The 15,236-nt window shown below is 35.8% G+C and overlaps 1 protein-coding gene across 3 annotated transcripts in view; it reads right to left on the bottom strand.

Annotated features, from left to right (window-relative positions):
- Positions 1-13,398, bottom strand: part of LOC110457499 (sodium- and chloride-dependent creatine transporter 1-like) — a 35,682-nt gene extending 22,284 nt beyond the window's left edge. Inside the window, exon 1 of one of the 3 annotated variants that reach the window (XM_021508809.1) lies at positions 13,277-13,398. In XM_021508809.1, the coding sequence (XP_021364484.1) occupies positions 13,277-13,361 (85 nt within the window). In that variant the 5' untranslated portion in view covers positions 13,362-13,398. Of the gene's footprint in view, positions 1-6,411; positions 6,536-12,170; positions 12,995-13,276 lie in introns of those variants that run through there. The other 2 variants (XM_021508808.1, XM_021508810.1) reach the window with 2 other exon arrangements.
- Positions 13,399-15,236: the final 1,838 nt, after the last annotated feature.

The raw sequence follows: 15,236 nt of genomic DNA, 5'->3' as shown, positions 1-15,236 counted from the left end.
TGTGATTGATCTCAAACAGATAAGGAGGGATTAGATTAGACTGTTGAAATGCCAAGGTTTCCTCCGCTTGAGATGGTTCAGTTGGAGGTCGCCAAAATATAAAACAATGAAATAAAAATAGAATCACCTAATGTTGAAGATAAGTTGTAGGGTCTGAGGTATAAAATTATCATTTCATTTAATCTATTATATCTTTTTTTTTTCATTTTATATCATTATTTTATCTTTGTAATTAACAACGACATAATTTCCAATGCCAATATTTCAAACATTTCATTTTTTATAAAAATAATAATAATAAAAAAGATAAGAGTCATCAAAACCAATTTCAACTGACGCAACGTGCTTGGACTTTGTGCAGAGCAACTGCATCTTAGCTATCGTAAGTTATCTAAACATTCCTCTTAGTTATCTCTTAAATAGTTCAAAACCTCTACAAGTTTCATACACTTAAGTCGCTGCAGGGTTAGAGAAAGAGTCTACCTGCTGTTTTCCACTACATGTTATCCAAAGAGGCGACTAATATGGGGCACACTGAAGATTCGGACCAAAATTGATCTGATGTCCTCCTTGCAGCACTTCGGTTTTACATCTTTTCTTGTATCATTTCCCACCCTTTTATTCGGCTGTGTCTTCTTTTCCACCCATTGTCATATGATCTTAGCTGTTAAAAGGACGTTAAACCTCCAGCAAATCATTTCAAACACAACAGTTTGCTATTTTTATCAGAAATTAATCATATTTGATATCCTTATATACTGCATAATGTTGTTGTTAAGGGACTGACACAAGGCAGAAAAAAATATTTGAAACTTATAAGCATTGGATTTAATGAAATTAAAAATATGTCGCATGTTTTCATGCACTTTGCTATTGATATTTATATAGTAAAATGACCCTGCTGCTGACCTACATAATTTGGTTTACTGCTTTTAATTGGAAATAACCCTGGAAGGCAACGGTTTCACGAAACATCTTCAATGAACAGTTTGGCTGTGAGACATATTTTGTAGCAGGGAAATGGTTCATGAATTCTTTCCGTTTGTTTTAATGCCTTCCGATGTTTTGTTGTCTTCTGGTAAGAAGCTTGTACTCTGTCCTTATATGTAAACGCCGTGATATATTTAGTCCTTATTTTATAATAACCCTGGTATATCACCAAGAGCGATACACACAAACAATTCCGAGGTCAGCCCTATCATTATTGTGCAATGCTTCTCAGCTGGTTTTAATTCATAAATAGGCCTAACCCTCCTAATAGGTGCTATTAGCGAATACTTCAATTTCGGACTTCAGTGGTAACAGAAGTGCATCTATCTGTATAGCACGTATAGCACTGATGGCTTCGTGCTGTGCTTATTCAGTACCACGAGCTATTATCCTTATGTGTTCTCTAGTTAAACGAGCTAGATTAGTAAAACGAGCTAGATCAAGTCTTGTGGAGTTTTTTAGTTAGCTGTTTGGGAATATGTTTTTGTCTTAAAATAGCAAAACAAAAAACAAAACAAAAACGGATTTTTTAACACAAAATATGACCCCAGCAGATGGATTTTCTTTCTCAAAAGGCATTATGTTTTTTATAAGGTCCCATGCGATACATGATCCTATTTGGAAATATTTATTATTCCGCTGTTGTTTTGATGTCTCTATCCAGGTTCTGGCTTTGCGGACAGTTTATTGTACTTGTATCCCCCCAATTCTGGCAAGCTGCCTCTTGCTCTATTACATGTATATTGTAATGACATGGAGGATATCACACCAACATACCCAGCCTCCAGCTCACAAACACACCTGCACGCATACACAAAACACATAGGGACACGTCCTGAAATGACCTTACCTGTTTGATAGGACGTGAAACCCTGTACAGCCAACAAACAAACCAACAGGGAATTGCCTGTCCAGGGAGCTACACAATAAATGCATTTAATCATATGTGTCCACAAATGCGACACAACATGTGTTCCGAAGTTTTATTAGAGTCTATAAACATGACTTATCAGGGGATGACTATACCATCTTTTAGGGGACTTGTTGAGCCTTACTGAATACATGTAGTTATGAAATAGCAATGAATATATATATTCACTCTAACCTATCAAAAGTGTTGTTGTCGATAAAAAATTTTAAAAGTGATATAATATTTTACATAAATCTATACTCTCCAAACGGTTATGATTTTGCTCATGTCTAAATCTGCACATTAATCTCGGTAGCAACGGCTGAATTGATTTGTTGCAAACAACGGATGATATTTTCGATATGGGGAACTTTTTCCTTGTTGTAAAGGTCACAGTGACCTTCTGCCATACACATTTTACAAAAATTGAGGTAGGAGGTCAAATAAAGGACATATTGACCTATTTCAGATATGAGGCATTATAAAATTTGAAAATTATACCAATGTATCAGTTACCCATGCGAAACATAATAAAGGGCATACAGTCTGGAAAAACAGATTTAATGTACTGGGTTTGTAGTGTTGAAAGTAAATCAGTTACCTTCTTAGTAGAGGACATTTTGTAATCGTATTGTATACTCGTGTTCCAAATTTGAATAATCGATGTGAAAAAAGTATGGATTAAAATATGTCTTGGACAAATCTCGTGGCGAAAGGTAGGCGTATGTAATACGGAAAACGGAAGGGCGGAATGTTGACCTGTAGTCCTCTTCAGTAATACCGACGAGGGATTAACAACTGATGAAAGAATCTTTTCCATTAGAATTGATTAAAATGATCGATACCATATATATTCAGCTTGTAATTATGAATTTTGAGATATTTTTATTCGGATGGTTCCTGAATATTAAACACGAGATTCAAACAGTAGGTAGAACATTTTTATAATTCTTTATTTATTATAGAAAGGTTATGTATCACAACCAGTAAGTGTTTATATGTGACGTTTCGGTGACTAGTACGGTCCGTGCATTGTCACCTTCATCAAACCATTATCATTGGTATTTGGTCTGAAGAAGGTGACAGAATCCATACCGTACTAGTAATCTATACGTCACACATAAACACGTACAGGTTGTGATACATTACCTTTCTATAATTCATACTTAACTCATACCGAAGAAAATGCTTAAATCCATATTTTTTTTAATATGTATTGTAATATGTATATAATAAATCAATATATGGATCTAATGAACTCATTCAGTGTTATGGAAATGTGAGGTGTGATATTTCACAATGTTCATAAAAGGCTGTTAATGAATTCAACTTTATAATCAATATACAACAACAATTAGTATTATATGAACAATACGTTAACCAGTGTTAATGTCTTTCCTGTTAAATGGCGAGTTGTTCAATAGTACCGTTCTGTTTTCAATGAACATCTGCAAGATCTGGAGGAAGAATAGACTTGTTGTCACCCACTGGAGGATAGCGAAAGGCGCCCTATTTGGTGCCTTTGCAGAAATGTTTTTTTTCTGTTTAAGAGAAATTGGAAGTGGCAACACTTGACCTGCTGCAACCATTGCAAGCTTTGGGATTTCTATTTTTTTCTTTTCTCTCATACTAAATCTTTCTCGTCAGTGTAACCCTAAGCACGTGTGCATATAACCTGGCTGTAGCCAGGGCATAACCCCCTTGATTAGAAAATGAGACAAAGGAACATTTAAAAATTCCGTTGATTTCTGGTATTTTAAGGATCGTTATCCCTTGGCAGGCAAAATAGAAATGATTTTTATCTTTTTAAATCTTACAGATCAAGAAATTTGTACAGAGATCCTAAACACCTTATGTTTTCATTTACAACGAAGGCAAGAAGCCAAAAAAGTTATTCTCTATCCAATTACAGGTCAATATGAGAAAACTATTAAATAAGAATCTTCTTTCATACATTACTTTTTCATTTTACGCCTCCTTGACTCGATGAATCCTTCTTGGCTTTTTGCGTTCGTTGTGAATGAAAACAAATGACAAACTCAAGACACGGACAGAACAGCATAAACAATAAAATAGGTGCCCAATGTATCCCTTTGCCCCGCAGAGTAGGAATATTCTAGTTTTCTACTATAAGAACACTGTTGTTGATTTCGTTTTGTTACTTTGCTAATTTCATCTCTAAAGCATTTTTTTTTTTTTATAAAAGTCACGTTTTGTAAAGTTTTCTCTTCAGAAATGACTCAACGCTTTCTTCATGCCGGAAAATCCGTTTCCAATACGTAGTGTGCGAAGACCCTTACGATACAATTTTTATGAATGGTTCGGATTTCATGTCCTGTTATACTGTAACAGTGTACTAATACTTTCACGGGTGAAATCTTTTCCTAAATTCCTAGCTTTTGTTTGCATGGTCGTCCTTTTTTCAAAATACAAGAAATGTAACTAATACATACAATACACAGCAAGACAGGGTGTCATCAGATGATTTATTATCACACGCACTGCAAGATGCACGAGGCCGCAAAATATTACTGGACCATGTAGACATTGCATTCATTACATGTATACTAAGTGTACATTCCTCGCATTTCATGAGACACACGCGGGTTAATTAACCAACGTTTAGCCTACATTTCGTTAAAACGTGCGTCTGTTAACCAATGGACAATGTGGAAATAATAAATTATCCTAGTGCGTGTACAATATATCAACAGAACGAATAGAACTTTGTACTTTCTGAGAGAGATTTCCATGCAAGATGGTAACAAATTATCATCAGTTTTTGTCGACATGAATTTTAATTGATGAATTTAACATACCGTTCTCAACCCAAATGTTATTTATCAAATGTTTTTGTAGGAAATGAAAGAAATAATTAAACATTTTATGAGGATAATTAGTTTTGTTATTGTATATCAAATATCTGCTGTTCACATAGGAATGCGCCTATATTTGTGTAGACACACTAGGTGGTGTTAAGTATATATTACTACTCTATAATACATGTCGTGTTTAAATAATGCAATTATAAATTTACGTTAAGGATGCTTAAGCATTGATTGTCTAGGTTTTGTTTTCAAATATTATTTGGTCACAAGTGAAAATCCATTGATCAAGTACTAAAAAATATCATTAAATTTTTACCGTTGAAATATCAGGAATTATTATCTGATTAAAGCTTTTATCACATAATGTACTTTGTTATCCAGTGAATATACCTATGTCATATTTTTTTGCTTATTAACTCATGTACTATGACCTATTCCGTCTTTGCATATTGCAGAGTTATCTTCTCTTGTGAACAGGTATTGATTGTTACGTCATTGGTTTGTGTAAGAAATTTACGTCATTTTCTCAAAAATTGATGCCGTTACTCTCACAAACCAATGACGTAACAATCAATCCCTGCTCACAAGAGCAGATAACTCTGCAATACGCAAAGACGGAATAAGCCCAGTGATTAGTTGAAAGTTTCAATTGTTTCAATTGTGACGTCACGCCTAGGACAATTACATGACGTCATAGACTTACGCACTGGAGTCAAAATGGCGACTTTTTACATTTCAAGGTTGCATTGTCGTTTTACACGAATAAATGCCACAAATCTTGATTATGTGATAAAAATGAGCTTATACTCGTTTTTCAATTCATCTGAAATTGATTCACTGTAGTGAAGATATACGAAATATTGAATCACTTGTGAATCTATCAGTTTAAGTATTACCCAATCAGAACGGTTCTTACTATTCACTGCCTTTATTTTCAGTTTCAAGTTTAGCTGAAGCGACAGCAGAATACGTGGTTGTTTCAGTGTAACCTTTGTTGCATATATTGTGGTATTTACACAACTACATAAGTAAGTTTAGCTTGGAAAGCTTATCAGAGTGTGCGCTGAGTATCCATTTCATAATGACGCTCTACCTTGTTATCAAAAGTTACGACTTTATACTAGTAATCTCGCACTTTTCTGATGCAGCAGTATTTGCATCGTGTTACTTAACAAAATATAATAAATTGAAAATGTAATGGTTTCCCATTAAAAAGCAGATGTATTTCACGAGAACGGTAGAGTATACTAAACTATATTTCATGTACCCACGAAATGGTTTTTTTTTTTTTTTTGGAAACCACGAAATTTGAGCCCAACCAAAATATTTGATTTCACATTACTTTGAAAAGAGGCACATTTTTCTTTATCAAATGATGTACTACTACAAAATATAATATTATAAAAAGATGTCAACGGAGATACACTTAGTAAAATTAACTTTCTAAAATGAAAAAATAAAAAAATGTTTGCGCGGAATGATATTATATTTTGACGTGAAATCCCAGCCAACCCCTAACAGATATGTGTATCAAAGAGGATTGTTGGGGGGGGGGGGGGGGGGGGGGGGGGGGGGGGGGGGGGGGGGTAAGTAAGGAGCTGTAATACAGTACAATCGGATGTCGTGGCCTTTGGCAGTCTGACAGACAAGTTAATATATATAGGGATGACCTTTGTTGCTTACGTCATGAATTACTCGGTGTCAAAACCCTGTATGAACTCATTTCTCAGATCATGATTATGAAGTGCAAATATACTCGGCCATTGCAGAAACCTGTTTGTGAATAAAAAAAAAAAGTAAAAAAAAAAAAAATGGTACAAAACTCCACCAATGCATGACATACAATAGACTACGCCCCTATTCTAGAATCTTTCATTTATAGCGGGAAAACGGAACTTTCTAAAATTGTGATTACTGCTGTGGCTGAGCGTCTAAGAAATGCATTTATTTATATTTATTTTTGTTATTTATTTTATTAATTTATATAAAATCTGTGTCATTTATTGAGTGTTCGTATTTGAAATATTGGATCTTTTATTACCAAAAAAAATTCCCATTTTGTATAACGAGACATTTCCGCTGCAGTTTAATGTTCGCCCTTTTCGCCCACTGAAATGAGGGCGAAGATATCATTATAGCGAACATTAGTCAACAATATCAGTACTGAAAGGTGAAAGGCGAGATTAGAACTGGGATGATTTGGATTTCAGGCAACAGTTTGACAGGGCGAAAATTCTCCGTTTATCATATACTTCTTGTTATGATAATACATTCATTTATACGTGTAAGTACAGTGTAAAAAGGCTATTCACTAGACGACCTGTAGTAATGAATAAAACAGCTGCTGAAAAGCTGACATTGTATGGTCAGTTTTATGAAGGCTAGCAGAGTCCAGCGTCCGGAATTAGACAGTCATGCTGGTAGACACCTGATTTATGACTACCTAAGGTCAGACTGACCTGCAACATCACACACTTTACAGAGTATACCCTTACCATAGTGACCGGGTGTGTCAATGCCATAGCTAAAACCAGTTACTTAGTAACTGGCACTAACAAAACATGGCAACACGTAGAAACTAGTATGAATGGGAAAAACACAAAATTATAGGAGGAGAAGATCATATCATGATCAGGAGAAGAAGCAACCAAACAGAACAACACAAAGGATGAGGCTTTGGCAAACAGCTTAGGCAAACTATTAACGCGAACTTGGAATTCCAGACATATATCCTGGACGTAAAGTATTCCGATGACTGTGTTTAACACACGCTCTTCTTGTGCACAAAGTGCTTTTAATTTAAGGCTGTAATAAAAAAAAAATGTAGATTAACTTATTAAGTGACACATTGTCAACAGAACATTAGGGCTCGCACTACCAGAGCCATATTTGATATTTGGAACATATATCTCTGTATAACCTTCTTCAAAAGACATTAGACGGTACACATAGTCTGCTAGTAACAAAATAAAGGCACATGTTGTAGTAGATTATCCTAATCATTGGAATTCCCAACGTAAAACAAATTATCAAAAGCAATATGCACCAGTGCACGTGTATTAATGATATTTAGCACAACCCCTTCATTTATCACGGCGTAAGAAGAACTGAACAAAACATTACATGTTAACTGCACTTTTGACTAGGTGTTATGTCAGAATATACAGTCAGATATGGTTTGAAGGGATTGAAACAGTTAAATCGTTCCCAAAGACTTCAATAGCGTGGTCTATATTCCATTTCCGGCTTTCCTCCACCACCAAAACCTGGCACGTCCTTAAATGACCATAGCTGTTAATAGGATATAGAACGTTAATAAACCAACTTAAATCAATGTATTCTGCTATCTGTATTCAATTATGCAATACAACAGATTTTATAGTCTCAACCCAATAAACAGTTTGTCATTTAATGAATATTCTACACTCCAAGTCAATCGTGGCTAAGAGATATTTGAGATATCATATGGGTTTTTTCTTTTCGTACACTGTACAGCTTTTTAGCATAACCAATGACGTTAAAATCATTTTAATAGATCCAGAATATTTACTTATCATCGTTTACATACAAAGTAGATATGATAATCGTTATACACACGTGCACATTACGATGAAAAACAACTTAAAAAATGGGATAAAAATATAAAAGTTAGTTGGTGTTTTTGTGACCACCTGGAACGGACACTGATTAATTATAATATGGAGATCACTTGTAATGCAATATTCTCACCGTGGTTTTTTTAATAAGGCTTTAGACATTTAAAAGTGTTTGATACCGCTCTTGGCATCGGGGAAAACTTGTCACGGGTAATTAATTAAATAAACTAATATTGTTTATCTTTGTGGGGGCCTTCCTGGCATTACCACTCTTCTGATTCTTAGTTAATGAGATAAGAACGTGTATTACTGAAATACCAACAGAGGAGAGGTGCCTAAGGGATTTTTTCTCTTTTTTGAAAAGTATGATTCAACAATAGTGACCTGCATATTTACCTGAGTTCATCGAACAGTATCAGGATGGATGCCAGGCGTGGGGTCGGACACTCTTATACTTCCGGTAAACCTGGTTCCGCTTCCGGTTTTTATTTCAGTTTTCCTAAAGTCTTTCGCTTCCGGTTCCTATTTTAAAGTTTGTGAAGTGTTTCCTTGCATTCTCTTTTGTCTCATGAGCTGTTTTAATCATACTATTTATTTGTTTCTTTACAATAATTTTTTGCCGTTTTTCTTTTTTTGTTTAATTTCTTTCTTCTCTTTTTCTTTGTTTTTCTCATTTTTCTTGGGTAATCATTTTGAGTTTAAACGTTGTCTTTGTGTATTTACGACTATGGTTTGGTTCTATTCAGCTGAGTTATATCATCGTTTACGTTTTTTGTATCTCCACCGTTCGTGTTACTTGAATAGATTCATGTACAAGGTAACAACAATAAATATAGAACGTTGCTAGTTGCAGTGTACTAAACAATCGACGTATTCAAAATCGATTGAGCTGCTACCCTACAGCGTTTCACTTTTACCTTAATCCCTTCACTGATGATTTACCGATTCATCCCGTTTTGTTGGCAGGACGCTTCATGTGTCGGCAGTATTGACCTTATATATTATTGAACGTTACGGAACCTAGGAAACTCCAGTACGCATCGCCAGTTCACATTGTCAGCTTTCATCGCATGGGCTCTGTGTTATACAACGAATACACATATGTTACATGTGGCCCTATCTCATTAAATGTATAGCATTATGACGTCAGAACTTCAACATTAAACGTGACGTCGTGATCTTATGACGTCACATTGAAAACAATAAACATGACTTCAAATCACGATGTTGAAAACATGACGACGAACACTTTTAAAAGGTCTTGTGGTACATAAAATATTAAGCTCGTTTAAATTTTATATGAAACATGTTATACTCGTCCCAAAGATTTCCTATCGCCAATTTCATATGTAATTGAATATTTTCAAGATTCTTTATTCATTACTTGTTTACAAGTGAAACAAAGAGAGGCTACTTAATGAATGAATGTTAAATATCATTTATATACTGTAAATTTACAAATGTTAGCGGTATTATTATTCTAACACTTTTGCGCTCTAAATTTTGCGCTAAATCATAGCTGCGCTAAATCAAGGTTATGCATATAGTTTCCTGTTGCAAATATTATGAGTGCGCCAAGCCAATTCATCAATGCGCTGATCTGTCAAGATTCGATATTAAGCTTGAATTTGAGCTGGCTTAGATAGCGCTTTTACAGTATTTTACATGTTTTGTTTCGATAATAATATTTTCACAAGTGGCAAGCACTATGAGATTTTCACTGACCTATTCTGACAACCGCTAAAGTTAGTTATATAATTATAGTAAACGGATAACCCTCAAACGTTTTATCATCACATTGTAGTAACTCAAAACTATCAAAACTATCTTTCCAAATTTGCGTTAAGTAGTTTGCCTTTATCTCATGATGATTCAGTGACGTCATTTGACGTTAATGCTGCTGAGTGCCGTTTGTAAATGAAAATGACGATTTTGTTTATCGAATATAAAGTTGGTTTATGCAGATGCTGTATATCTATATTTATTAAATCTGAACATTCATGTACGTCATGACAGTCTCCATTTTGCGGAAGGCGAAGTGACACACTTCTCATTGGCCAATACTTACATAAAGGCAATATCATGTGTCATTGCTTTGACATGAATATCAGGTTTTGCACCAGATTATAGATGCTTAGGAAAGCTCCAACTAAAACTGAGTAAACCATAATTTCAGGAAATACAACGTGTATACTGTAAGAAGACGTAGACGAGAAACCAGGTTATTTCGAGCGGTAGTTACTAAAATGTGTATCAAGTAATTGTGGACACCGGAAATCATGTCATGATGCAGAGTAGATTGGTGACTCTCAGGTAGGAAACCCTGGGTAAGTAAATTATGAATCAACTGTTTCATGTACATCTATACATTAATTCCCGATACCTAAAACAGGTTTTAAATAAAGGAAACAGTTATCGTGTGTAAATATGGAATCTCTGAGAGATGGAGAGGATCGCCATGTGTACTGCTGCGAATAAGGAAATGTAGTGATCGTTAAATTAAAACTGTCATAATATCAGTTAAATGCTAAGAAAGCAAGAATAAGGACAGTACTATTAATCATTTTATTTTTTGCAAAAAGTTTTATATTCCAAATGTTTTATTCGCGAAAAGTAGAAAATTTGTGAAGACTTCCTGCAACGTTTAATTGTGGTTACAAGTAAATAAATATTCGCGAAATTTCTTAATTTGCGTTCGGCTGTTATCGCGATTTGTACTGTCGATAGTAAACATACCGGGGTAATAAATGTGATATACCGCATCAATTCGGCCAGTCACGCTTCAACAGTTAACAAAATCGATTTGGTCGCCATAGTAGCTATGCAATGGCCGGCCCAAACATGTTTAGCTCAGATATCACCTTTATAGACTGTCAATTCAGTCGTTCAATGCGTGGCTTTTAGAAACGTTATATACATGATTTCCTCCTTATTTTGATTATCATCAATCATAGTCAAGGAAATAGCATTAATTATATATATATTGCGCTCGTGCATGCGACCTTCAAAGTATTCACATCAGTAAAAGATTTACAATTATTTTTGGTGAAAGAAGCTACCGCTCTGATGAATGACAGCCGGTATCCATCCGTGCACAAAGAACATATTTCATTTGTTATATTTAAAACGCATTAAAATAGATTGTTTTGTCCTGGTAAAAGTATTATGTTTTCTAATAATGGCAAGGCATTGGTGTATTTGGCAGAAAATCGCAAATATGAAAAGGCAACAACTACCCTGCCTTATATATCATTAATAAGCTAGCATGAAATTATATTAATTAACGATAAAAGTAAAAATTAATATATTTATTGTGATGAAATGCTGAGTGAGGTATTAACTTCTATATATAGTTCGTATTGTGCTATGGCATTGTTAATATATAACCCTACAAAACTCATATGGTAATTCTATTAGCTCTGAATACAAAAGACCACGTGCTGATAATGTCTTTTCTATGAGTGTGAATGTTTAGTTCATTAAAAAGCCCAAACGATTGTACCTATTGGAATGAAAACTGCAATTTGGAAAAAAAATATGAAATTTTATGTGTGTACGTGTGTGTGAGAGAGAGAGAGAGATGGTGTGTATGTATGCTATGTATGTATGTATGTATGTATGTATGTATGTATGTATGTACGAACGTATGTATGCATGCATGTATGTATTATGTATGTATGTATGTATGTATGTATGCATACAAACATACATACATGCACGTACGTATGTATGTCTGACTTGTTCCGCCCATGTATAACGAGTGTGAGCATTTTTGTACTGAAGATCCAATTGATGTTATTTTTCATAACCATCTTCAACCATATACGTATACATGTATGTACTTACCCCCGCCGTTTCTGTAGCATAGGTAAGGGAACCTCCAGATGTTACCAAGCCCGACAGCGAACCCTATACAAGACAGCAGGAACTCCGAGTTCCTCGCCCACTGGTCCCGCACCATCACAATTTACAATCTTAATTCCACACGGAAAGTTACCTCCCAAGGAAACGCTTAGAGTTCGTATAAGACAGGCAATGCCGTGAGGAAGCAAGGAAGATGTAATACCAATAGTTTAGAATGTTGCTGATAACATGAATCCTGCTGATGTAGGTAAGCAAACGTGAACACCTATAAAACAGTACCCTAGTAACACTGATTTAAGTGTAGAAGGCTAAAACTTATATGGTACAACTTAATGAATTAAACGAGATTTAGCTTGACGAAGCAAATATCGATTCTACCACACACGGGTACACTACAAACAACGATTGCCTTGATCAATACACGACTATGATACTGAATGAAAACAATCCGTGGCGCATATGTATATCTGTATAGCTTTTACCTTCCACTGTGTGTGCTAGTACCGTCCGCGCTCACCGCGCACTGGTTATGATGAAGTTAAGATAATGAATGTTCTAGCTTGCCTGTCTACACAATTGCACTACATCCGAGCAAAATTCAAGAATCATCTCACTGCTGATGATATATGTTTACACTCCCTCCTAACAAACTTTAACCTTAATGTGGCAAAAGAAACCACGCATTGAAACATTATAGCGACCACTTTGTAACATACGCTAACGGTCCTGTGCTGACATTTAATTTATCAATGGTCGCGTTGTGCCTAGAACCACCGTCAACATACGATACAACGGGAGTATTTAAATACGAGAGGTGAACCTTATTATACTAACTCTCTAAATTAAATACATACACGCAACGGAAGGGGATATAAAGAGGAGGCCATGTTTTCTGTGCCACACTATGTACGATGCATGTACATACTTCCATACGTTATATATATTTTACTACAATTATTAAACAAGTTATTAAAGTTTATATTAATCACACTTGTTGATACGGATTTTAGCATGCGCGGGTCTTAATGTGAGAGGTGAACCGGAGTACCCGAAGAAACACCCACGTGGTCGGGCAGGCGTTCAGATACCTTTTTCATGTCCGATCAGGAATCGGACCCTGGCCGCCTTGGTGAAAGGCGAGTCCTTTATCCACTGCGCCACCTGACCACACATATGTTTGTATTAACACATAGACTGCTTGCCTGTACAGAAAGTCACATTAACGTTAAGTGCGTATGTGTACTATGCATGGCGTAATCTTATTTCGAATCTTGAATATTACACGCATTGTCTATTTATAGCCGTTTCTACCTGGTACAGTGTAAGAATGTTCATTGGAACATGCGTTTAAGACCACGACGTAAGGACCCACGTACTTCTGCCAAAGTTTTAGACATGCATTGGAATTTTCCCGGCATGGCTTTAACTTTAACGAATCATTTATGAAAAGAACACCATATCCTGCTTAACTTAAAGAAACGAATAAATGAATAACAAATAAACAAAAAGGAAATATTTAAAAAATGCATTTTGAGTGTAGAAAATACAATTGGGTAAGAGAAGGATTCGAACCCTTGACATCCGACGTTAATACTTTACCTGCAACTATCTTACTTATACTTGGTCAACGGTAGTTCCTTGATCCTAGATTCTTTTGATGTACATCAAAGGATCGAACTAGTCGTCTTGTCTCATCAACAAGGTAGTGCACACGAAACCTCCAATATTGTTATGACGTATTCCAGGGGTGCAGAGAGCGAAAGTCAAGGTAACCCCTGGAGTGTCGAGGATGTTCCTTAATATGAAAATCTAAAAAAGAAATTATTTTATGATTTAACTGCAGTGAGACAATGGTACACAAATAACATGTATGGGAGGGGCATGGATAAATTGGTTGGGATTGAGCGTTTAATAAAACCACGTGCAGATCCTAGATTCAACTTATAATAATAATATACAACATTTATATAGCGCCCTATATAATTTGTTAAATTACTCTAAAGCGCTGTACAACATATGGATACTAGTAATGGTTAAAATTGTGAAAACAAAAAACAAAGGCTTACAATCACTTTTATACATTTAAGCAGGCATTGTGCACATCATTGAACAAATAAAAGGGTAGTGTTTACATGACGTCTTTGCAAGGATTCTAAAATGCAGACGTGAAGAGGTGAGTTTTGATGTCCCTCTTAAACTTGGCCAGGGTATTTAACTTTCTAATAGCAGATCGTAAGCTATTCCACAACGTAGCCGAAACACTCCCAAAGCATCTGTTTCCGTAGGTCACAGTACGGGATTTTGGGACACACAACAGAGAGTCTGACTCTGACCGCAGTGATCGTGACGGCTGATACAGGGTAACAAGCTCCTGTACTGAGGAGCTGTTCCATTCAGTGCCTTGTATGTGTACCCCTGAATTTTGTACTGCGACCTGTATCGTACAGGTAACCAGTGCAACGAATAAAGCGCAGGTGTGATGTGCTCTCTCTTTCGAGTACGAGTAACAAGCCGTGCTGCAGTGTTGTGGACCCTCTGCAGACGACTAGTTAGTTTGTCAGATATACCACAGAGCAGGGCGTTACCATAATCCAACCGAGAGGTAACAAGTGAATGCACCAAATTCTTGCATGCATCTGCAGTTATAAACTGCCGAACCTGGTAGTAACAGGATTTGGCAATAGCGTTCACTTGTTTCTCCATGTTCAGTGAACTATCAAAGTATACACCTAGGTTTTTAACGGCTGGGACTGTCTCAATAGTTCTGGCACCGACCTTGAGCAGGGGAGCCATTGTTTGTTGACACTTTGGGGAAAAGACGATTAGTTCCGTCTTTTCCTGATTAAGCTTAAGCATGTTGGCGTTCATCCAGGTACTGACATCCGTTAGGAGACTTTCTGTATTCCAACTGTTCTGTGGTTTGATGACCATGTACATTTGTGTGTCATCTGCATAGCAATGATAGCGAAGGCTATGTCGACGACAAATCTCTCCAATCGGTTTGGAGTACATACAATATTAACACCGACCCTTGAGGAACTCCGAAAT

This window comes from Mizuhopecten yessoensis, unplaced genomic scaffold (genome assembly GCF_002113885.1).
Source record: "Mizuhopecten yessoensis strain PY_sf001 unplaced genomic scaffold, ASM211388v2 scaffold9157, whole genome shotgun sequence".
In the NCBI taxonomy this organism is placed as follows: Eukaryota; Metazoa; Mollusca; class Bivalvia; order Pectinida; family Pectinidae; genus Mizuhopecten; species Mizuhopecten yessoensis.
The sequence above is the reverse complement of the archived record's forward strand: the minus strand, read 5'-3'. Positions and strand labels throughout refer to the sequence as shown.